This window comes from Aptenodytes patagonicus, chromosome 4 (genome assembly GCF_965638725.1).
Source record: "Aptenodytes patagonicus chromosome 4, bAptPat1.pri.cur, whole genome shotgun sequence".
In the NCBI taxonomy this organism is placed as follows: domain Eukaryota; kingdom Metazoa; phylum Chordata; class Aves; order Sphenisciformes; family Spheniscidae; genus Aptenodytes; species Aptenodytes patagonicus.
In genome coordinates, this window is record NC_134952.1 from 20,019,165 (window position 1) to 20,044,354 (window position 25,190).

The following is a 25,190-nucleotide window of genomic DNA, read 5'->3' on the forward strand; positions in this document are numbered from 1 at the left end:
ACATGGAAGTACTACAATTAACCTTAATTCATGGGATGAGATTTTCAGGAGGGTTAGGTATCCAGTGACAATGTTTAAAAAGTAAATGCACAAAGAAGTAATGTGCCGCCAGAACTGTAACAAAAAGATTGCATTGAAAGTTATGCCTTATGGATGATTTAGCAACATCATAGATAGCACAGGCTCCAGCAAAAAGAGTGAAATCATCCCTATCTTCCCATTTGTCGGTAGAATTTTAACAAGGGTCTCCTGGGAGCTCTTGGGGGCTCCTCCATGGCTCAACAGACAAATTAACTCATCAAAGGGAAGGTAGGGATGATTAACTAACAAGAGCCCCCTCCAGCCCATCACTGGCACATGGTTATTTCACCCAGATGGTGTTCACCTACCTGAAACTGGTAATGACAGTCTCAGATCGGATTTACAGAAAAACATAGATAATAAGGTGCTGCAAGAGTGACATGATAGGAGTTATTGGTCTGTGATGCTCTAGACTGTGCCAGAGGCAGCAGAGCTGTTTTGTAATGTTAGCCTCTGTTTTGTAACGTTATCCTCTCTACCCAAGAGATTTCCTGCTGTAAATGGGAGACTTGGTCTCCAGAGAGGCATTTGACCTGACCCTTCCTGTACGAGAGTGGGATCAACAGCAAAGAAAATGACAAGAGATGGCAACACTCCCATCACATACAAGCAGAAGCAGTTTGACACCCTTTCAGTGGAAATGGATGAATGTCTCTGTAGTGTTAAGGACCGTGCGATATTTTCTTATGCCTTAGGAAAAAAAAACACAAGTTTTTCTGGCTTTTGTCCAGATGCAATTGAGGTGACAATTGGTAACGTTTTTGCCTGATATCTTCATACTAGTGTGAAGAGTGCTTGTTGGGCTTTTAAGGACAATCAATATAGCCAAAAAAATCCACACCAGTCCTGGTGAGGGGAAAAAAATAAAAGAAACACAAAACCAGAAAAAGAATTTCAAAAATGCATGTTTCCTCCAGACAGGTAGAAATAAAAGCCTAATTGCTCCTTTTGTGCATTCCCAGAGGGTCAAATGCCTTCCTTACAGGACACATCCAACCGGATGTCAATAAGCATATCCTTAGGTTTTTGTTTATTAAAATAATATTAAAATAATTGCATATGCATCCTTTTTTTTACCTGACAACTTTAAGATTTCACTAGTCCAACAACAAGCCTGTGAAAATGGACAAGCTAAGGACCTGCGGAAGCTAAACTAGCCCAAGAGGTAGGTTTCCTTATATGAAAATTTGACATGAAAACTGAGACCAGACTGAGAACACTCTTGCCTGCCACCCATCTTCCTCTGAAAACTAGGATTTGGCCATGATGGGTTTCTTGCTGTATACAGACATGCCTCCTGGAGAGATTTTTGAAATGGGATCAGGAACTCATTAGCAGTCCTAATAAAGTGTTGTTTTATGGGGGGAGAAGCAGCAGTAGAGGAACACAGAAGTAATTCCTCAACTTCCTGTTCTAGGTGGCCCTGCCTGAGCAGGTGGGGTTGGACCAAATGACCTCCCAAGGTCCCTTCCCACTTCAACCATTCTGTGATTCTGCGAAGCCCTCCCCTGCTCCAAGCCCATTCTTCATCCTTTACCAGCCACACTGTCACCTGCACTACCCAGCTGCCCACACCTTGCCAACAAGCCCTCCTGAAGTGGAGACAATAGATCCAAGGTCCTCTTCACTCAGTCTCAACCCACAGGGCCCAGCAGAGTGGAGCACGTTATAACTAGATGCAGCTAGTCAACTGGTGCATATTTAAAAAAAAAAAAAATCCTGAATTCTAGAAGACTTTTAAAACACTCATCATACCTGCTTTTCACTTAGGGTCATTGATTGCTCTGTGAAAATGTGCAAACCCACAGCATTCTCACCAAAGTCAAAATCCCAGTGAGAAGTCTCACTTCCATAACATTTATTACCTGCGCTCTCCGATGCAGTTCCTGAATCATTATGTCACTGCTCAAACAGCAACTTGGGAGAAGAACAATTGTTTTTTTCACAAAGGTTTAGGAGTACTTTCAGAAACAATTTTGAGTTCCCGCCGAGAGAAACTACCATTCCAGGAGAAAACTCCCATTGTTTCTTCCAGTAGCTCAGGGGGAAGCAGAACGTTCCTTTGACCAAACCAATCCTCCAGATAACTATTATCACCACCTCCTTGCAAATAATCTCTTGGGTGAGAAACAAGTTTTCCACCCAGTTTCTCTGTTTTCAGGCAAGCGTATCTCCTGTAGGAGAGATCTGCAGTCCATCAGACCACTGGATGGACTGCCCCTCCAAATCTCTATAAAGATTTAATATCGCTGAGCCCTCAAGGGGCAGATGTGGCAGCAGACAGAAGTGTAGAGGTGTAGGAAGTTCTCTCTGTCCGTTTGACACCTCTAACCCTGTAACGTGCTTGGAAGGACTGATCCTCCTGAACTTCATGTGATGAGCTAGATGGCTGTGAGCAGTTCAGGCAACTCAAAGCTGTCATAAATCAACAAGTCAACAACACTTGCCCAAGGGTGCCACCGTGGCTCCTCACAGAAAAGAGACTGTTCTTCTGATTATCGTCTTAGTGATTAGAAGTACCCATTATGGACCAGCACCCCATTGTGTTACTCACAGTAAAACACAAAAGCACAGATGCGTGTGAGGAAATGGAAGTAGGATGCCAGTGCATCACACAGCTCAGGCTTCATGATAACACCAAAATCTCAATAGGATTTGGTTTTGTGCTTTCATAAACAACACCCAGTGATTACTGCATGTGGTAAAAAGCAAACTCCAATCATGGCCCTTCAGACTCATCACCACCACAAAGTGCTAATTAATTTCTCAATCACTGCGAAGCAAGGCTGTTGCTCTGTTGTGTCAGAACAGAAAACTCAGCCAAAGCCACCAACTACGTGTTGCAAAGGGGCTGATTTCCACCGAGACCTAAAACCAGCCTCCATGGCTGAGTGCGTGTGCACACACAGTCAGATCCCTGTGCGTGCCAATGCTGCAGTCAGTCACTTGCAAACATAGGCATTAGGATCCCGTATGCACCTGCACAAAGCTATCAAAATAAAAACCAGACACTGGAGAAAAAAAGGCCCAAAAAGCTGGCAGGGGGCACTCCTCCAGAAAGGCTGCAAATTTCTGGTGCATCTGAGTATTAAGCACTGTAGTATAACAAGAGCTACAAGTGACTAAGTTTTCACAGACACACATACACACACACACTCTCTTCCTTGTATTTTTTCTGCTCATGGGGAAAAAAAAAGTTCGACATGATTCAATACCAAAACTTTCTCCCTGCAACAAATTTGCTCCAAGCAGTTTCCTCCTCCTGACCTACACATGCACAATAGGTTAGCGGCACTAAGAAAAAAAAATTCCTAAATTAAGCCTCGCTATTTTATCCTTCTGTAATGGCATGGGCCTGAGTTAATGTTAAGTGGGATGGGGCAGCTGGGAAAGAGCATGCCAGGGTTAAGATGGAGCATTTATTAGCAATTAGCAATGATGCACAGTGCAAAAATAGCAACAATAAAAAAAAAGCAAAGAGGTTACACTAGAAATAAAACCATTAAGGGAAATAAATTTAAACAGTTTAGCCAATTAGCATTTGTCTAAGAAAGGCAAACTTTCTGTTGCTGTTGTTAAGCAAACGGGGAAGAAAAAAACAGAAGAATCTTATCAGAAATATTTACTTCACACTAGCAACGTCTCCGTGAGTGTTTTTCTAACAAAAGACAGCACCACTGTCCCACTTTTTTGCGACCCTCTCTGCAGTTCTAGGGAGAAAATACTTAGTTCAACATTATCGTAAGCTAGAATATGGCTCTATTTATGTGACAAGTTGACAACATACAATTTCATGCTTGTTGAACTGATCTGTGTTATATATTCACTGCGAATATTATGAAGCCTCACCATTATAAATATGAAACAGTATACACTTATTCAAAATAACTCCAGCAGTAGCAATTTATAGCTCGGTTGTTTGCGTGCTTATAAGTCCAAATGTCACCTTAAGAAGCTGCATCTCACTAAAACAGATGTGGAGTGTGACTGTGACCAAAGTGGATTTAAGATGACCTCTGTGAAAGGAGGCCATTACATTTTTGTCTGTATGGCAGCTGACACCAGTTTGTATTTAGATACGTAGCCAGTGGGAACACAGTGTAACATGGTGTCCTCAAGGACTGGTTTTAACATGGGCCAAGACATTCGTCTAATGACCTAATTAGCTTACTACTGTTCTGGTGAGTGTTAGTCTTCCCTCTTGCAAAAAGGACAGGCGCTCAGCAGAGCAGAGACACGGTGAGTGTCTCAAGCCATGGCTGCTCCAGGTGAAATATCTCCTTAATGGGACTGCGAAGGGGATCAGTTGCATTTTCTTTATTGTGCGCCTGGGGAATGGTCTTGGTGGCCTCATACATCAAACAATATGCTCTCAAAGCAATTGTGTTCTGCTCATTTTGGACTTCTTTCCTGCCTGAAGGTTTCAACCAACATGCAAGGTTCTTGCATTAAAACAGAGACGCGTTTAGACAGTTTGTAGTTTGTCCAAGAGGAAAAGAAAAGGGAGCAGCAGCACACCTTGCTAACACTAGATACAGAGCATTTGCATAAACTCTTCCCCATTACATAGCAGCTGGTTCGAGTAAAATAAATTCCACTTACTGCTTGAGCCTTTTTAAATGTCAGCATAGCTAGTCGTAGATTATAGTTTACATACATCATCCCCATAGATGTAATGTTATTGTGCTCATCTCCTATTTAGTAAATACAGAAACCTGAGTCAGGCCAGAGACATTGGAAAAAGTAATGCATTCGAACACACAAGAAACGTGACATTGCTCCATTAGGAATATAAAAATTCTGGCACTTTCGCCCAGCCTCCACTATTTTCTTTCCCTGGAACTGAGGGTCTTTCTCCTAGTCTCACAAGCGGTTTTATGAGACATTGTTACCTTTTATTGTTCTTATAAAGTTTCCTATCCCAAATCTGCATCTTTTGCCTTTTATGTTTATTGTTGTATTAAACCTACAGTGTTGTCTGTTTCCCTACTAAATCTATCCCGTAACCACATACTGTACATGCATTTCTCTAGGACCTCAGTAGCTCTTATCTGTTCGCTTTTATGATCTCTTATGAACTACGAGGAATAGCAATTTGCAGCGTTGTTTGTAAAGTCACCTCAGCCTGAACTCAGCCTTCCCCTTTTTTGTCATACAGCGATACTCTCTGCAGTGAAATCCCATTTGCCACAGAAGCATTTCATTACAGGATGCATTTTAGAGGGACACAAGTTCCCAAGTACCCTACGTGTGCTTATCATGTAAAACATTCAATGTGTATGAATTTGAACTGCAAAAAACATACTTACTGGAGCAGGAAACTACATGTTGATACGAGATGGTCCTGTGCTACCTTCAGATTCACCGATATGCTGCCTGCTCTATGTTACTGCCCAGAGCTATTTAGTTTGTGCTCTCTGAGGCCTCAGACATGCTGCTATGCCATTCACACAATCTCAGTTCTTTTAAGCACTTTGATAAGCTTTATTCTGCCATTATACCATCTAGAACATTAAACACAATGTTTAAGTTCTATGTTAAATCACAATCAGTTCCTATTAACTGTTCCAAGCTCCTCATTTTTATCAACAGTTACTTTATTAAATCCTTAATAATATAGATGGAATAGTTAGTTAATTTGTGTGTTGAGCCATGGATGTTAATTTGTAAACATAATAACATACTGCAATCATTTGCATAATAGCATTTTAATCTTTTTAGTAAAAGCTGTAATTCCCTACAAAGTACGCTGCAGTAGAAACTAAGTGACTATTGGTAATAATAAAAAAGGCCTTAAAATTCTGATCCTATTATAGTGTTGGAACATACCCAAACTGCTACCATAATCTCTGAAATGTTACTGTTCTCTGATTTAGGTGTCTGTGTCAAGAATAAAAATGAAGTATAACTGGTAGCAGTAGACTATTTCCTAAATGTAATTTAGTATTCACTAAGCACCAGCACTTTGCAAATAGCTCTGAGGCTTTCCTTTAAAGTTCAGAGCTCTAGTTATGCATATTGTGTGAGGTACACCATGCAGCTCACCTCCAGCCTCTGTTGTGCTGAATAGATGGCTATGATAAATCATGCTGATTTGGCACTGAAGGGCATCAGCCATCAAGGATTTGACTACTATGTCTTTTTTTCCCTGAGATTATATCTCCTTGAACTGCCTGCCCTGGGCTACTAGTTTTGGAGAAAATTAAAAAGTGGAAAAAATGCTAGGGAGGCCAGTACAGAAAGTCTATATAGACTCAGCTCTCTGAAAACCCATTAACACCAGTCACAAGACTGGCAAGGAAAACATTGGTGGTTGTTTAAAAGTCAGGCCAAGTCATTTTACGCAAGATCTGGTAATTCATTAATCAATCTGGCTGCAAACCTTGAATGAATAACCTGCAATAGTGAAAGAGACTGGCAGCACCACAGAACATGAGAGATCTTATAATCTGAACCAATGCAAATTACCCTGGTGATGTTTAAGGCTCCCCTCTACCCTCATCATCTTCCTGATGCATACCCTTCCAAATAAATAAGAAATCATTTACCTCCATGAATTTCCCTGCTGCCAGGGGCAAGACAGTATGCATTTCACTGTGCATCTCTTTCTCTCCCCACATTCTCATTGCTTGTAATAGAACATTTTTTGGCAGCCTACAGTAAAACATAGTAGCCTGTTTAGGCTTTCCAAATACACGGCACATAGCACGGTCTTGAAAAGTAACCTGGGCTTCACCTGTGCAAAACAATTAAAAATAAAGTAATCAAATACATTGAGCATCTCTCTGGAATACTGAATTATGTAAATAGATTAAATCCATGGAAGGGCAAGCAATGTGAGTTTTCTGAAGTCTTTTTAAAGGCTAAAAAAAGTGTTTTGCCAAGTATGAGAATACCACACTTACAAATCCTTATGATTTTACACAATTTCATTATACTTCAACAGGTTATTGCCTATCTATGGGCTGCATTTTCCCTTAATATCAGTCGAGTTATTTATAAGCAATGCCAACAGAGAGATATCCACCATAGGTATCTTCTCTCTCCATAATGCTAGGCATGGGTCATAAATAATTTTAAATATGACTAACCTTACATGATAGGGTACGGTATATTTGAAGAAGCCTCAGGGGACAACAGTTTTCACAAACAAAAAGCCTTCTCACTCGTGCCACATTAAGTTATATGGTTGTTGACATTTTCACATAGCATTGGCTTTGAGAACGACAAACGAATCATTCTGATTTTCTAAAAGTAGCCAAATCAATTTTTTACAAATACATTTTTTTAAAGTCTAGTTCTTCACAAAAGCAAATAATGAAAGTGAATGATGCAGTGAACCATCTAAATAACTGGTCTTGGGTGACTTGTTAACTATTTACTTCATGAACTTGTGTCAATAGACAGTGCCCTGTGGGGCAAGAATGCCTTCATTTTATCTTTCCAGCAGTCAGAACAACGGGCAAAGAAAATCAGGTGAAAAACAGAAGTGATCAAGCTGTGAATAGAAAGAAATCAACTAATTTATAACATGCATATTTACACACATTGATAAGAAGAGCCTCCACGCTGGGGCAGACGGTACAGGCTTGATTCAGGACTAGTACCAGTTACACTGGCAGGCGAGTAGAATAACGCAGTGATGAATCAGGTGCGTCTACAAGATGCTGGTGTGTTTTAATACTAGGATCAAGGCCAGTATCTCATCACACCTAAGCAGATGAGAGCAGGGATTTATACTCAACAGTTAATACTATCTAGACTAATGGGACCTTTATCTCACTTGGCTCCTGGTTGCTACCATAACTATTAATACTTTCTAGTCTGTGAGACTCCCAGTGCCACTGCTTGTGGGTGCTCAGCTCAAGCGAGCTTCCAGGAACATGATTTGCAGAAAGCCTGAAAATTCACCTTCTGAAATAAAAGCCTTTCTTAAAAAAAAGTGCACCAGCTTGAGACATCCAGGAACTTTGCAAAGGGCTTTTGAACACCAGCCCTCACCTAGACAATGCCACATGTACTGCATTAATACCTCAAAGGAGACTGTGCTTCATTCAAGGTTAGGTCTGGCAATTAACACTGTACAGCTTGTGCAATTAATGTTGCTCTTGTACTTCCCAACATTTGTTTGCCATTCTGGTTCTTTCCCTTCCACCTCAAACAGACTGTATTTCTATTTTTGTATGACAAGGCTTCATCTGGAAGCTTAAGCTAGATAAAACATATTATTCCCACGATGATATGAGAGAAAAAAAAGAAAGAAAAAGTAAAAAAAAAAAGTTATTTTCTTTTAAAAAAAAAGCCAATGCAGATCAATATGGAAAAATCTAGAGATTACCAAATGGGAAACTGCACAAAACTTCCATTCTCTCAGCTAAAACAAATAGTTCCTCGCAGAGTATGTGAGAAAGTCTCTGGAGGAAGAAGACATCTTCTTCTGTTCTTGAGCACCCCCAGTCGTCACATTACAGAGCGGCAGAGGCGAGAAATAGTGCAAGGTATCCAGCTGCACGATGGAGAATGGGAACAGGGTTAATGTATGGGAGGAGAAAATAACTGTTTCATTCCCATCTTTCTAGGCCAAGCAACCAAGAAATGTAAATATAATACACTACGAAGGTGAAAATAGTCTAATTTTGCACTGCAGTATTGCAAAATGCTATTAGAGCACAATTTGTCTCTACAGGTAAGTATGGGCCAAGCCGTGCTATCAGAGACAGTGATGCAGCCTGCAGCTGAAGCCGATGAGTGTGAGGAAATCCAGGCATTTGCAAAGAGGACAACAGAATTTGCCCATTAGGAAAGAAGCAGCATATTTAATTCCCAAACTATTATTTCTGACCTATGAGTTGCTGCCTAGGTGCATTCCCCCAGCTGCATACCACCTATTTCTTCACACTGAGGCTGCTCATCCTCAGATGCACCCAAACGTGCCTGTGAGAGGTTACACGTAATGACCAGTACCTCATGTCACCATCTCCCAATGAGGTTAAGTACAAGCCTATCTGGTTGTCTTGCTGTTTGCAACATGCTTTGATTTTCAGAATGGGAGTTGTCTCATATAGGAAGTGACAATTCCTTTACAAGGCATGTAGGGGAATCAGCACTACCTATCCGAGACAATTTTGTATTCAGCAGCTGTGGCCACCATTGCAACCAGGCAGTTACACACAGGGCAAGCAACGAGCCTGTGGTCAAGTTCCACTGGTTTTACTGGAACAGTTCGTGTGCTTAGAGTTCGTAGATGCTTAACTATATTACTTATCTGGAACTTACACTTTGAAAGCCTGCATCTTCAACTGATTTTTCCAAAAGGAAAATGCTTCTGCATTTGGCTTTTGATGAATGAGGAAAAATACGTCTCCTTGGTTATAAAAAAGGCAAAGCCACTCTCTACCACACTAGCTGCAAATGTGTCCCCTGCCCCCCTGCCTCCCTGCTACCGGCCATCCAAACCTGCACACCAACATGCCGTACCCTGCCCAAGGCAGTACAACTGCAATTCAAGAACAAGACAGGGTTTGGAAACTTTGTAAAACAAGGCACGGAACATTATACAACTAATGAAAAAAGAGGGCCTAAGCACAGGGCTTTGCAGGGCTAATTTCATTTTGATTTGAATAAAATTAATTCCAAGTTACTTGGGTGTAAATGATAGAAATTGAATAGAGAGGACCAGTTTCTGCTATCAGTTATATTGGTATAAATCCAGAGTAACTTCATCTGCATCAGGGAGATCACCGTGGGTTTAGAGCTGTATACAAAAAAGAAGAATTTAATTCAGAACATCTTAGGCAAGCATTTTACTATACTGTTTCACTTAATCTTTTCCAGCCTTTAAACTCCACCATGGTAATTTGGGGCTTCCCCGAGCCAGCAGGCCAGCCGTACTTCCTGGAGCTCCAGTACCTGCCATGTGAGAGGCAGCTGTAGCTTGCTGTTGCACAAGGTCTTCCTGCCAGCTAATCAATTTATTGTCCAATTTCCCAGTCAGTGGATGATCTATGGCATCTCCTATCATCAAGGAGGGAAGGAGGTTAGGGTTCAGGAGCGGCACGGCTGCCCCATAACCACGGGATGAAGAATCATGAAGGCTTTACACAACAAAAGAAAGAAGACCAGAGACAGAGATAAAGAGACCGTAACCCTCCTCTCATACACCCTGATCCTCAAGGCAGTATTTTAAAGAAAACATTTAAATCTCTCCTACCACCCTTCAGCTTTTACTTTAAGACTGCTCTCTGTCAAGAGATATATGAAACATCCCAAACAATGCACTGGCTCCTGAGCTACCGACAGCCCTCACTGCCTTCTCTGCCACATCCACCCTTTTTCTTCCCTATACATCAACTATGAGGACCTCTCAATTCGTGTGCAGAGTGCCTTGCACAGTAATGCTCTGAGTGGTAAAACCCTGTACTAGAAATGCCCCAGCTCCAGCTACCCATCAGCTAGCTGCTGTGCTGCACCCCGCTTCTTGCCGAGAAATGCAAGTGGAAGACAACAAACACGTTTTGACTTCTGTTTTTCTTTGTAGCTGACAACTGTGCAACTCCTCGCCATGACACCACAGGGCAGTGCGCTCTAGGCTCTCTTTAGTCGTTTCCCTTAAAAAATCGAAAGTTCCATTTAATTTCTTTCAAGACTTTTTCCCCCCTTTCTCCAGATTGCAGGCCTGGTTTTGATCACGAGGATTAAAGGCGCCAGTCAGAACCCGTAACACACATCACCACTTTTGCTGTCTTTTAACGGGGGAAAAATAGTAAAACCGTTGTCCACCAGGCTAAAAAACAAAAAAGCAAAAGCAAGAAAGGACTTTGCAGTATGCACTTGCATCACCTTGCCTTACCTCGAATATATTGGCGGGTTCATTGCTGTACTGATTGGAGATGATCTCAGACTGGTCGCTGTACCACTTCAGTCCCCCCAGAAAGCTGTCTGCGTCTAGGTCGTTCACATCTAGTTCGGAGAGGTCAAGTTCTGGGAGATCTGGGCAAAGAGGCTGGTCTTCGCCAACCAGAGCAGCACACTGCAGGAAACAGCAACACAGAAATAGTTTCATTAATTACCAGGAACCTATTAACTTTAATATCATGTGATAAGAATTAAGCCTCGATTAAGCTATGGCACAGGGTCACTAGAATTGACTTTGTTTTCTGGAAAAAAACCCACTAAGCATTACATCATTGTTAGCTCTACACAGGTATGCAAAGGGGAGGGAGAAACAGGAGGGTATAAGCTGCTTTCTCTATCTCATCTCTGTCCAGGGGCAACGACTTTCCTTCTCCCTATACTCTGATAACAATCGTGTTCAAAGCTTTATTAAATCCAACAGCAGAGGCCAAAGCATGGCCTTATTCTCCTGCTTCAGAGCGAACCAGTGCAGGTAGAAGTTACAGATGAATACCTCTGGGCAAGGTCTGTCACGCATTTCCTGATGCATTCAGGTTAAAGAGGCACAGCCTGTTACAGCCTTCGGCCCTGGAGGCTAGCTCAAGCTGGAGACAGTCACACTTTCACTTCTACAGATCCTCACCGTAATCCTGGAGGTCAGTCATGATGGTGGCTACCATATGGGCATAAAAAACTACGGGTCAGTGACACTGCTGTGCTCTTTCTCCGATGCACTCAATGGTGCACAGACCACAGCCACCCAGTTACACGTCAGGGTCCTGGTAAGCAAAGTGTGTTCTGAAATATCCCTATATTCAGCTTTGGGTGACAGGCATAGTTAGTTCACGCAGCCTTTCACCTGCTTGGTGTGAACACATCTATTGTCCCCATCAGCTTCCTAAGTGTCCCCAGACAGCGGTTGCAGTGAGGGAACCAAATGGGTTTTCCTCCTCTGGCAGCCTCTGATTCAGTAATCCTAATGTAGAGGGTCTGTGAAACATTTTGGTTGAGGTAGTAAACCAAGTCTAGTCTGCATGGATCCTCTTCAGCAGTGCAAAATGTTTTTGTCTCTGTGACTTACGAAGAGAGTAGTGATAAATACAAATAAGCCGGGAATAAGTGTCCTTTTATATGCTAGTATGAAGCTAGATAGGGTATTGACTGACCTACTAAGCAAGAAAAAATTAATAATACACATCCACTTTAGCATGGCAATTGAAATGTTAGAGTATGCACCAAAACCATTTCCTAATTATGGAAAACACGTAGTAACAGCTTGGCAAATAGCAGAGCCCCATACGTCAATGCTGCTCGATGAAGCAATTCCTCCTGCACTGTACCACGTACCCTTGTAACTCATCTCCGAACATCTACGTTGATGTGGGTATACTGCAAAACACATATAAAGCTGCAAAGGCACCAGGCACTGAATGGTTAAAAGCCATTTAAAGTCAACTGAGTCTAAGGGCTTCCACCTTGAGTATTTCTAGCGTTGTGTTATGGATGGCCAACAGCAGGTCCTCCTCGACTCCCGTTAGTTGACTGGGTGGTTTGAATGATTTCCCAACTTTATTTGGACTGAAGTCAACCCAGAAAGTCCCACTTTCTGAAGAGAGATCTGTAGGGCACTAACACAGTGTCCATTGATGTGAATTGCTCAATATCAGTTACGTCACTCTCGCAAAGACCACCTTTTACAATAATGCAAGTGAGAGCTGCTGAAGGTGCATTTCATTGAGGTTTTTGTCCCTGGGAATCTCAGTGCACCTGCAGTGCACGGGCTGGATGCAGCAGCGCAGCCACGAGCAAAGATTTTGTCTGTTGGCACAAAGACTAGGTGCAGCTGGTGCGAGCTATAATTTACCAGACAACTTCTACATCTACCAGGACACTATGAGATAATCATGGAATAGGCCAAGGGGCAAGGGAGCTGAGAGGCTGCAAAATGAGGCTCTGAAATAGCAGTTGCTCTCCTTCCTATTATTTAAGGGGCTGCAGAACTTTAAGAAGTCAAAACCTCACTTAAGTAATTTTCACTGCACACAATTTTTTATCATTATTTTGGTCATAGGAAAAAAAAAACCCACAAAGAAAAAAATTAAAGAGTTCCCTCTTCTCTAGTACGAGACACAACCTTCCGGCAGCAATCTTACAATGCAGAGATGACCTTTTTTGATGCTTGGCCGAAATCTCTGATCTCATTAAAGGTTAATCTAGTTTTTGACTGAAAAGGTAGATTCTCGGCATCATTCTCAGGTTTGTGTTGTGGAGGTCAGTAGCTTAAAACTGATGCCATAGAATTCTAAAGTATCCTGCTGATCTGTTACTGCTTTCATTTGTAAAAATAGCTTCACTCTGTGAACCACCTACTTATACATGTTTACTCTTGGTAATCTGCATTTTTAAGTTCCTACAGTGGGCTTTTGAAGCAACATAAACAATTGTATTTAAAAAAACCCAAACCTGCTCATCGCAGCTTTCATTTGCCAATAGTGACTGCAACATCACCTAAAAAAAATGTAATTGCTGAAATGAAGTATATATGCTCTGGCCAATGTTGACATGATAATAAAATCAATGTTTCTGAATATGACATTATGCTTCTAATCTGAGACACATTAGTAACAAGTGTTCCTGTTATTAATTTATATTTGGCCTTTGGATGATGCCAGATTTAACACTCCAAGTCCTAAAACTGTCCTCATCTGACACGCTGATATTTACTGTTTGCCTATACATCTGTAACAGGTGCAGCTGCATTGCTAGCATACGTTTTACTGTCTTCCCACCGTTATTTGATATGATAGTTATTCCATAACTATAGCATTAATTTTATAGTAACATTTAGGAGGATAAAGCAGTCACTAAACACAAAAGGCTAATTACTGTGCGTTATTTCACTCCAACAGACTTTTTTTCTCTTAGTTCAGGCGCAAACAATAAATTAGCTTAACTGCACTGACGATAATGAATCATTATAATTAAGTATAATTCTCCATTAACCTTTTGGACATTTTTGTGCCTTTGAAGGTAAATTAAAAAAAAAAAAAAAAAGGAAGACTGGACTTGTGCCATATTAATTATATTAATGAAAAAATAATCTGTTTTATTTTAACAAGTTTTTCAAACAGCCAAGGGGATGAACTCAGGAAAGAAAGAGAGACTTGACAGAATGTGTGTCATGTGGATTCTCTCTATCAATCTTCGCAACCTTACTGTACATCACCTTCATTAAACTGTGAAGCACTGGGGACGCTGATCAGCTACAGTGATGCAGGCCTTTATTAAGCAACACGCCGTCCTGTCATTATGTGAGTGAGAATATAATACATTTTACGTTGACAGCAAACATTAGTGATTCAAAAAATGAAAGCTGCCTCCAGTACCTGCCGCCTGCGATATTTTAGATCAGTAAAGGTGATCCCCCGAGCCAAAGCAGCACGCAGATGCCTGTATTGCTACAGGAAGTGCAATGCAGGAGCACATTGGTAAAATCCTACCCACAGTTAATCCATTCACCACACAATTAATATTAAGATCAACCCCTTTTTTTTTTTCTTTTTTTTTGCCTCTGCACTAGGAAAAAGTCATTGACATAAATTATCTATTCTGTTACTAGCTTGAAATTACTGCAGGAACTCTAGTGATTAAAATAAATCTTCAGTATTTCCATATAAGCTGGTTCCTCAATCAGCTCCTAGCAGCATTAGGAATAATACATGATGGAAAAATGAACCTACGGCAGCTGAGACCCATGCTACAAGCCAGACAACAACCCACAGGATACTCCAGCTACTCAGAAACAATTAGGACTTTGGAGCCAGAAAGTCATCCACTTACAGCCTTGACTTATAATAGCTACAGGACATATGAATTATCCATATCTATTCCACTTTACCAAGAAATCAAAACAAGATAAGAGCAATTACAATATGCAAACAGAAATCAGCGGATACAATGGCAAGCTGCAAATATTTAAAACACAACAAAGAGACTTGAGAATCCGCACGCATGCTCCGCCAGATAGGAAAAATATACTGGAGAACACAGTACATTTTTACTTTAGATGGGTAGCTCTCTACGGCATGAACATCTTACTTAAAAAGCATCGCCTGTAACCTGTTTTTCCCTCCCCCGTTGCCTGAGGGGAGCATTTTAAGCACTTATTCCAAGCTCGCAGCCAGAGGGTTAGTTCCTTTGAGCAGGTCTGTATTTGGGATTCCTCTCCGTGGGGTCCAGAGAAAGTTTGCCTCGCTTCGCAAGTTGCCCGAACTTTCAGGTAATGCTCCATTTTGCCAAATGCAAACATGCAGAAATCCTCAAACCTCACTTCATACTCCAGAGATTACCAGGGAGCTGCTTGCTTTTTTTTTTTTCCTTTATGAATTGTAGCCAGCTGAAGCTGTGGATTTGATGTATTGCCGTCTATTTTTACACAAGCAGCAGCGGCGGCGGCAGTGGCAGCGGCAGCAGCAGCAGTTCACACAGTCCTGCATAAACTCTATTCTCACGGTTCATCCTGTTGTCTCTGCTGTACAGTGGGATTTAACCATTTGTTGGACTACTCGGATTGACTGAGAACCCTGCTCTACGGGACATTAGCTACAGCATCATTATTCCAATACCACAAGAAGCAGGGAAACGTCTCCTTCCAGAAATCTCTTTTAAAAGCATCTAAAGCCAAACAACAGTGTATTCATTCTTGTGTGCGTGTTTGAATTCTGCAGCTGATAAACAAGGAAAAAACCTTCGACAGAGCACAGTGAAACAAGCAATTAAAATATGAAGCCATTGGTCAATTTTAACTTCTTTTTTTTTTTTTTTTTTTTGGAAAAAGAAATGTTAATCTTATTTTAAACAAACATGGCATTTTTCCAACCAGGCCACTAAACGCCACTGGAAAGACTTCAGACACAGATTCATATCAATATCTTAGAGCATAAATATTGCATATGACGGGAAAGCAAGCCAGAGGCACATGAAAATAGTTTCCAACTGCAGGAGATACTGATGACAGGAGCTCAGCTTTGATTTGCTCAAGGCATCGCAGAGTAACCTTAAAATAGCAAACTTACTGGAGTTGAGATAAGATTCGGACTTGTTTGCAAAGTATGCCGCCTCGGCCATCCTGCCGGTTCCCTGACAAGCCCACTGTCGCCGCCGAATGCCTGCACCCCACACGCCACCCGTGCCGCGCGCCCCTCACCTCGAGATCACTCCATACAGAGTCGTGGTTGCACATGTCCCACGCCATCCAGCTGCAGAGCGACGGCAGGAAAGCTGGCAAACTACGGTCCAGAGTCAGGCAGGCAGGCAGCAGACACTCATGCAGGCAACGAGACCCTCTCTGAGAGTGAACCGAAGGCACCTGTCTTACTACTGTTCCCCGTCACATGACAAAGCTATTAAAAAGTAGGCTGGGCTGTCACTCATCCAGCCTTCTGGTGCCGCTGCTCCAGCCCGTGACGTCACCCAGGGGCAGACCCAGCCTGAAGTGAAGTAAATCTTTGCAAAACCCGCTCAGACCTCGGCGGCCGCGGCACCACGCTGTGATTCAAAGCAGATTTCCACGCTACACCTCCGAAACTCTGCTCCTGCCGTAGAATAGCTCCCATCCCTCCCCATCTTTTTTAGTTTCTTGGCTTGCTCCCCCCCCCCCCCCCCCCCCCCAGCAAACAACAGGCAGAGCTGTGCTTATTATAAAGAAAAAGTGAAGTAACTCCAAGGCGAACTACAGCCTGCGTGCTCTGAATAGCCTGAGCCTAACCTTTGCAGCGCCCGCACCAGCTCCCTGGTGCTGTTTCCTTTGGAGAGGTTATCCCAGAGTTTGGCAAAAGTTACACCACCTTCCAACATTTTTTTTTCACTTGGGGATTTTGCACCTCGCCAAGTATTTTGGTTAGGTTAACAGTTTCTCATCGATAATTGCAACTCGGGTTAGTTTTTCCACACCAAATGCATCAGCAACGCCCCCCCCCCAGCATTTCCCAGGAATGGAGTAAGCATCTATAAAAAACATTCATACAGTTATCTCACCTGCTACAAGGAGGGAGCCTGATCCTGTTCCCATCTAGATTACAGTACTTCTCAGCTGCTCTTTAATAATTTCTCTGTCTCAGTGTACTCACCCTAAAACCAGTGTTGTTACAAGCAACTGCCACAGTCCTGCCCATAACTGCTCAGACCCCCATCTGCTTTTTCCTATAAGCACTGCTGCCTCAGAGTGCATTTCTGTATAGACACCCTGCACCAACCCCTCTGACCTGGACCCAGCGTTTTCTCTTTGAAAACCAGAAAAAACCCCTCTTGCCGTGTGAAAACCCAGACATGCTGTTAACAGAAGTGCCTCCTCATCGAAGCCCTTCCCAGACAATAAGGGCTGCTGCAGGTGTAACTGGTTTATGATGCCCCTTTGCACTGCATACACAACAAACTCCAGGTACCAAACTGAACCGCAAAACATTGCCCACAACAGGGAAAAAAAAAACAAATAAAGGTCTTGTTTAACTATCCCCACCTGCCTGCTTATTGTCTTAAGTTGCAGGTTTTTTAATTAGCTGGGTGCAAAAAGTCTCGTGAAATGTAAGCGCCGGCTCTGTCGCACTGGGCTACCAGTCAAAGTCACAAAACTATAATTGATCATCCTCCTCGTCATGAAATATTCATTTCCATTGTTATTTGCAAACTTGAGTATTCTAAAGGCTAAATGAATTCAATTATTATACGAGGCTATGGCGATTTTGCTGAGAGAAAAAAATAAATAAAAAGAAGTACAATTCTTGAAACAGCCTTTTTCCCACAGACATTGGAAACTTCAGAAATGGTAGGAGGTCTCAGATATATTCTTAGCTCATTTGTGTTCCCTTGTAATTCATTATTGCCAGTCCCGATAAAATGTACAGTTTTCCCAGCTTGTGCTTAAGTTGCAAATCACATCACACTGTCATATTTTCACCAAGCACAGATGACAAAAATGGCATTGTTTTTACTTTACTTAATTAAAAAAAACCACAGCGAAATACCGAATGACTACAGAAAGCCTTCCCTACGAATGATTAAATTAACGGTATTGCTTTGCTCTCACGATGAAAAAAACCTCATTTCCTTCCCAATTATATGCTGATTTAATGATAAAACTGCAGTAAATTATTAAGATCTGGGGCAAAGGTGAGTACCTCTACCCCCTGAACAGTCAACTGTGAAATAATGCTGGGCACCTGCCTGCCTAGAGTGGAGTTGATTCTTATTAATTATTATCTGTGGATCCATGGTTGGTGGAATAGTCTCCTTCAATACCTACTTATAATTGTGTTCATTGACTGTGCCGAATCCATCATCTGCTTTTTTTGAAGTTTCATTCACACCTTTTATAGAAATGTATTTACACTGGAACATTTCATATTGCTGTTTTGGATATTTTGACCTGCTCATGTTGTTTCTATTTTCTACATTTCCACTTCACTGCTTTCCCTTCAAATTAGCAAGTTAACTGATAAATATAAACTGTGACCTTAGTGGTGCTCTCACCACACAAGCTTTAGAGACTGGAGAACTTTCTTAGTGCACTGTAGACAGTGCAAGCAATAGGTAATAATAATAAGAGTCCCCCAGAGCTTTTCTATGGCCCTGTCCACATTACAGCTTGAACTTTGCTGGCAGTTCCAGCGTTACCTGGAAGGGATGCCAAGCACGATTCCAACTACAAAAGACTGCGAGGTTTCAACAAGGGTTCCCCATTGCTTGGGAAGAATTTTCTTTTTAAAAATCAGTGTGTCTAACGCCAGCCATAGTATAAATTTACTCACTAGGATCTTTTTTGCACATTTTAATGTGGTTTTTTGAGCGTAGTGCCCGTAAGAGGAGAAAAGCGAGGAAGGCAGTTGCAGTGGTGGTGTAGTTTGGAAACGGTGCAGCCGCAGCATATGTAAATGAAGCCTGTGAAACCCAGCCAGCACCTAAGCTGCTCTCCTCAAAGGAAACCTTGTCTCCTGAACAGTCCCTAGTAGCTTTAGCAATGCTCTCCCCTTGTGTTTTGACAACACGAAAGAATTGCACAAACATCTTTCCTGGGGCAATATCTGAGCACGCACACGTTATTTGGTTCCATAACAAAATCATACAAAGAAAACCCTCTTTCAGCTGGTAAAGTCTGCGGGTCTGTTTGACCCAGTCTGCCCTGTTGAAATGTCCGTCATCAGACCACCTCCTCAGTCCCTGCACTTCCCGTTTTCAGGTCACTCTGTACCTACTTTCAGTGATTCCCAAATTTTGCCTTTTCTTCTTCAAGGGCCATAATTCAAGAAAGTTCTGGCAAGCCTTGCAACAGCATTTGGGCACAAATTCCCAAATCCTGATACATTTTTTAACAGGATTGGAAGGTATGGCTGCCTGCAACAACAGGGAACAGAATTCAAAGACCGAAGCCTTCAAGCCCTCTGTCCTTAACTTTCTCCTGGATTCAGCATTCATTTTATCTCTTCCTCCTGTTCTTTCACCCACATTTTCTAACTAGGGTCATGTTTTTATTCCCTGTAATTTAGATTTCTCAAAGAAGCTACTGATTTTGGAGCCCCTGAGATTTTGAAATCCAAAACTTAGTCCCTTCATCATGGCACTGAGGAAGAAAGAATTTCTTTCCTTGCACCCAAGACTGTGGTACTTGCTGATTTTCAGCAAAGTTTGCTACTTTTCCAGTGGAGTAAGGACAACCAAACTCGTATAGAAAAACAGTGCTGGAGTTTCAGCAAGCTGAGGTTTGCAAACCAGTTCTCACACCAGTTCAACCCCTTCCGCTCGACCCTCCAAGAGTGAATGGCCTTACAGCAGATCAGCCAATGCTGTATATAAAAGAGCAAACTGCACTCCAAAGGTGTGTTAGCATGAATGGTGTTCTATATAAAGTATATGTACCCTGTTAATTTTTTATTAGAAATCTTCCTTCTGTGCATCTTTACTCTTTTTTTTTTGCATGGTCCTGTATTTGTTTTCCAGCCCATTCTCTCTGTTCCACTTCTATCCTATTTGTTTGCTGGTTTTTTTTTCCTTCTCAGCTTCTTTTCCTTATTTATCCAGTTCATCCTACCCAGAATATGCCCTCAATAGCATAAGCCAGTGAGTCAAACTCCTTGAACTTCTGGGTTCACTGGTGCACTAATTCTACAATGGAATAAAGCAGTGTGCCCTCTCCAATCTTGCTAGGGCAGTTATGAACCAAGATTCTGTTTTTTTTTAACAGAGGAAAACCATGATGGTGCTCTGTACCAGCTCTCTGAAAAACTCAAGAGATCTGGGCCAAATTAATTCCTGGCCCAGCTCTGGGCCACAGGCTGCTGTCTGAGGAGCTGTATAATAGAGTCCAAAATAACTTTCTCCGAACAGCGATGCGTCACTGACATTACTGACACCAGGCTGAATTTTGCCACATCTGGCTCCACTGACTGAGCGCTCAAGTAAACAGCACTGAATGCCAGGGGAAAGCACTTGACTTGTTCACATGCAAATGGACCTGACTGTGAATATTCACTATTAGTGCAGATTAGCCGACTGTCAGTGTTAACCAGGCTTGCAAGACACACAACTCTTTGTAACTCGGTGCTTGTAGTAAAATCTTCCAGGAGTGCCTAAGTGAAGCAGGAGCACAGCTACCCACTACAAGAAATCTTCCTAAATTTCCTCATACCTCCCTGAACATCTCCCTCTTCACAAGCATATTTCACTTACTCATTATTAAAACAAGAAAAGCAAAGCCACTCCAGCTGATTACATAAAAAATACATTCGTCACTTGTTTCCCCCCCAACATTTGGAGCATATGTTCTCCAGGACCCACATTTGCTATGATTTGCAGGGAAAATCCAGCTTGTCAGGCCTGTTAAAAGCAGCATGAACAATGTCTTTCACTCGGGTGTTACTGTTTCGCAGAGAGACTAATCTGTAAAAGAGCATCTACATTTAAATTTATTGCCGCTATATGTTTGAGAAACAGAGCCATGTAAACACGTAAGTTTCCTGGGGAGGCTTTGGTGCTCTTTGAGCACAGATGCCCAGGCAAGCCAAGGAGACAGATTCCTGTTTTGCAACTTCTTGCACGTTGGCAGAGCAGGCAGGACTACATCAAAATCGCAGACCGTTGCAGATCATCATCACCTCTCCTTTACTCACCTCACTGCTGATACTTCCTTGGAACAAAAGAAATCATAAAGTTCTTCTTTCCCCTTATCCTTCCACGCGTTCAAGTCCCTGGGAAGAGACCAAAACCTGATCACGTCTGATATTATCAGACCCAGGGAACCGGCTTCTGGCATTCCTGTTCAGCAGCTGGGGGCATTCCCCGCACACTCAGAAGCTGTGCCCGTCCTCTCCCCCTCCCAGCTTTGCTGGGATGCTCACACCCCTTCTGGGGATGGGCAACTGTCTTCTCCAGCTTCAGCCACAAAGGGTAGAACCTGGGGAAGCCTCAGGGATACACATTGTATTTGTAACTCTCTGCAGGGCGCAGAGAGATCCTTCTCGTTACCCAGATCCTTCTCGTTACCCCTGTTACCATCCACCTTGCACCATCTTCCCCAGGGCACCTAGAGTATTAGCCTGGAGCCCTTGTTTCCCGACTCGTTCATCATTTATACCAATCTAGTTTTTACCAACTTTTTCTGAGAGGGATCTGAAGAGCATGATCCCAGGAACAACCACTGTGGATTCGATATCGTAGGGTACAGAAAAGATTCCCTGATGCAACCATAAGCAATTTAGTGGGAGCTGCGGCTGTTCCAAAGCTACCATCCCTCACTGAGGCTGCCACCCGCCTGTCACACTGCGTTTGGGGCTTGCTTTGCCATCTGGCCATTCAGCCACTGAGCCAGGACCTCCCAGCTCACAGGGAAGCTGTGGTGCCTGGGCTGCCACAGCAGCGCAGGTGAGCATACTCCCTGCCAGATCCACGCCAAGGCTCACGGTAGCTTGTGGAAGAAAAAAATCCTGTATTTCCATAACATAGCCTATCTGCTCTCTAAAATGGCTGGGAAGGTGATTGCAGTGGAGCACACACAAGTCTGCAGCGCAGCACTGGAGAGAGCAGTAACCTTTAAATACTCTAAAATCAAATCTTGTTTTACACAAAACCGCTATGGTAAAGTCGATGTGAATGAAGCACCTCTGAGTGAAGGAACAGAGGGAAAGGCAGTGGACAGCTTTAGTGCCTCCTAGCAATTTTTTTTAATAAACTAGAGATGACAGACAGCCTTACCAACACATCTCTCATCTTCAAATAAGACTTTCTTCAGACAGAGCTCAGTGGAACTGAGTCAGCCTTTTTTCTTGGGCCTAGCTCTTGGCATTTTTCATATTAAAACAAAGTATAATGTGGAAATAATTCTGAACTGTAGTCATCTGATCGGATTTTAGTAACACAGGCCACAGATTTGCTCTGCTACAATTTTAGGCAAACAAAATAAAATGAAGATATGACACAAAAGAACTGGAGTTGTTGGCTTTGGGGTTTTTTTAAAATCTGTTTATGCACCAAGTCACCCTTTACAGGGTTATGCCTGGCTGCAGAGGAGGCGAGCTCCTGCGGAGACCGCTGTCGGTGGGCAGCAGAGCTTCACGCGTGCAGCAGCCAGCACTCACGGCTTGGCCTCTGATGGTCCTGGACCGCAGCAAATGTCCCCTTCCCCAGGTGCCCACAGCCCCTGCACCCCGTTTTCCTGAGTCAGCCGGGGACAGGCCAAGAGGAGACAGGGTCACCTCACCGCAACAGCCAACGCAGTCTCACACAGACAAGGCTCCTGAAGGATCAGCTTCCCCTGACCTCTTAACTAGTAGTTCCTGCCAGCCAAAATTGAGCCCTGAAGTTATTTTTAGCCAGAACCCTTCATGAATTGCAGTTAACTTGCAATATGCAAACTAGTGACTAGTGCTAGAGGAATCCCTATGGGTTTCGTGGTTCCACTCTCTGCTCAAAAGTCCAATTATTCATTTTTCTTGGAGCTGCAATATTAATCTAAAAAAGTTGCACAAATGGCAAGAGATGTCATCCTCCCTCCATCCCCAATTCAGATAACTGAAATAAAGGAAGATAAGCATTTAGCCTAGGGGTTATTAGCTGTACCAAGTGCAGCTGTAAACCTTTGGAGGCTGACCCTCCTCCAGTGATGCCTTTGACAAGAAATTTGTCAGTACTTCCACTTTTGACTCAGGGCCAAACAAACTAGTACAGAGATAGAATGGGAGAACTGCTAGCCATAGGAAGGTTTGGGCTGAGTTACTATTTTATTTTTATTTTATTTTATCTTATTCTATCCAAAACACTTGCCTGCATACCTGTACAAGAAAATGCAGTAAAGGAAAAAGGGGGTTAAAGTGGCTGGAAGGGGTGACTGCTCTAAATCCTTTGGAAGGGAATGGGAATTTTTAAATGGACTTAGGCAGGCTTTGAATCAGACCTTATCACAGAAGATGGGACCAACACAGTTAAAAGCAGAAACTCCTCTACACATTTCCACCTTTTTTTTATTTTCATACTACTCAGGCGTCCCCAGCTTTCCCCTGTGAATGGAACAGGGACAAAGCGCTGAGATTGCACCAGCTATCACAATTTTGTATATCTTTGTTCCCGAGAAATTTAGTATTTGCTGAACATCCTTTGCCCTGGGGCACTGGTTAGTCTCATAATTATTTTATAAGTGGGTACCAGCAAAGATTCATACCTCCTCCCAAAAAAAGCTATGACTGTACTTTCATTACTTCATGCCAATCAACAGATAAGACAAGTTTGCTACTTTCATGTTTGTCCCTAATGGATCTCTACCGTCGTAAAAGTCCCCGACGATCTGACACAATTAAACATTACTTGTTGTCTCTGCTCTGTTGAACTCCACATGCAGAACAGCAAGCCAGGGCAGTGCATTTAACCAAAAGCATTGCAAGGACTGTGTAGGATTCGCACTGAAATAGAGACTTCACCGGAGTGCACCTTTTCCTTTTGGCCATTGCAGGCTCCCCTTCCTCTCTGAGGAACAAAGAACCAAGTAAAAATAAGAAACTGTCTGAACAGAAGATTATTTTAATTTATGTTGCAAGTTGCTATGCAAAAAAACCCTCTGAAAAAACAGCAAACCAACACCAAAGAGCACTTCATCATAATATTATTACCAATTTATTAAACCGAGATTGCATAGACTGGAGAAATGAGTGTGACACATCCCCAGGGGTTTTCTGGAGGTAGACCTCCAGCTGTTTCGTTCTCACATGCACTCCTGTTTACAAAGACATGGAAAAATGTTTGTGTTTCAGTTCAATGCAACACAATTTTACATTGTTTGCAGGTTTTCTTTAAGGCAGGGTAGGAGCGTGCACAGCAAGCTGGAGACATACACTTTGGGGAGACAGGGCTACCATCTTCCAGGGAGAGTGGGGGAAACACATGGTGGTTGTTAATTTGTATCCTGGACAATGCTATAAATCGAAGCATCGCTGACAATTCCTGCCCAGTAAACATGCTCAATTTCATCTCCCGTAAAAAGGCAAGCAGGCACTAAATAGCAACACATTTTGATTTTCATTTAGCCACTTTAATGATAGGTGATGTTAGCGGAAAAGATCATTTATCTTCTGATTTATTTTATACGAGATAAAAGGCCTTGCCAATTTTTTAAAATTCATTTACACAAGTGAATAAATCTTCCAAAACAATAAGTGGGAAAGTCATATTTTTTTAACTTTGCTAAAATCTGAAAATGCTGATCTTGGAATGAAATAGATGGCACTGGCATTTTAATCAAGAATATAAAGACTTCTCTTCTAAATAAGAGGCACAGCTTTACTCCAGAAAAAAATCTCTCCAATTCAGAGAACAGCATTTTTTATCCATTTTTTGTCAAAAATCTCTGACAAATCAGGAGAGACACGTGCAATTTTTATTTCACCTTCATTTTTACATCAGTCCCAATGTGAAGGCTACCTAAAAATAAACCAGACCTAACCTTTCCAACATCTATACTGCTGTATAGCAGAAACGCAAGCTTCCAGTGCCTCTCATGGCTTTCAGAGCCTTGTGCTGTGCCTGTCTTCTCCTCTAGCACATTATCCCATGTTGCTTATTGTGCCCAGGTACAAGACGAGCTGCAAGTTGCAATGTGGAGCGCATTGCAATATGCAATATGTGTTCATTCAGGACATGCAGCAAGATCATCAAAACCAGCCTTCCCTTTTGGCTGTTTG

General features: G+C 42.3%; 1 protein-coding gene across 3 annotated transcripts in view; it reads right to left on the reverse strand.

Annotated features, from left to right (window-relative positions):
• PPARGC1A (PPARG coactivator 1 alpha) overlaps positions 1–25,190 on the reverse strand; it is a 383,797-nt gene that overhangs the window by 52,204 nt on the left and 306,403 nt on the right. Inside the window, exons 1-2 of one of the 3 annotated variants that reach the window (XM_076336038.1) lie at positions 16,181–16,349; positions 10,931–11,110 (exon numbers count right to left, since the gene is read on the reverse strand). In XM_076336038.1, coding sequence (XP_076192153.1) covers positions 10,931–11,110; positions 16,181–16,228 — 228 coding nt within the window. In that variant the 5' untranslated portion in view covers positions 16,229–16,349. Of the gene's footprint in view, positions 1–10,930; positions 11,111–13,437; positions 13,580–16,180; positions 16,350–25,190 lie in introns of those variants that run through there. The other 2 variants (XM_076336039.1, XM_076336037.1) reach the window with 2 other exon arrangements.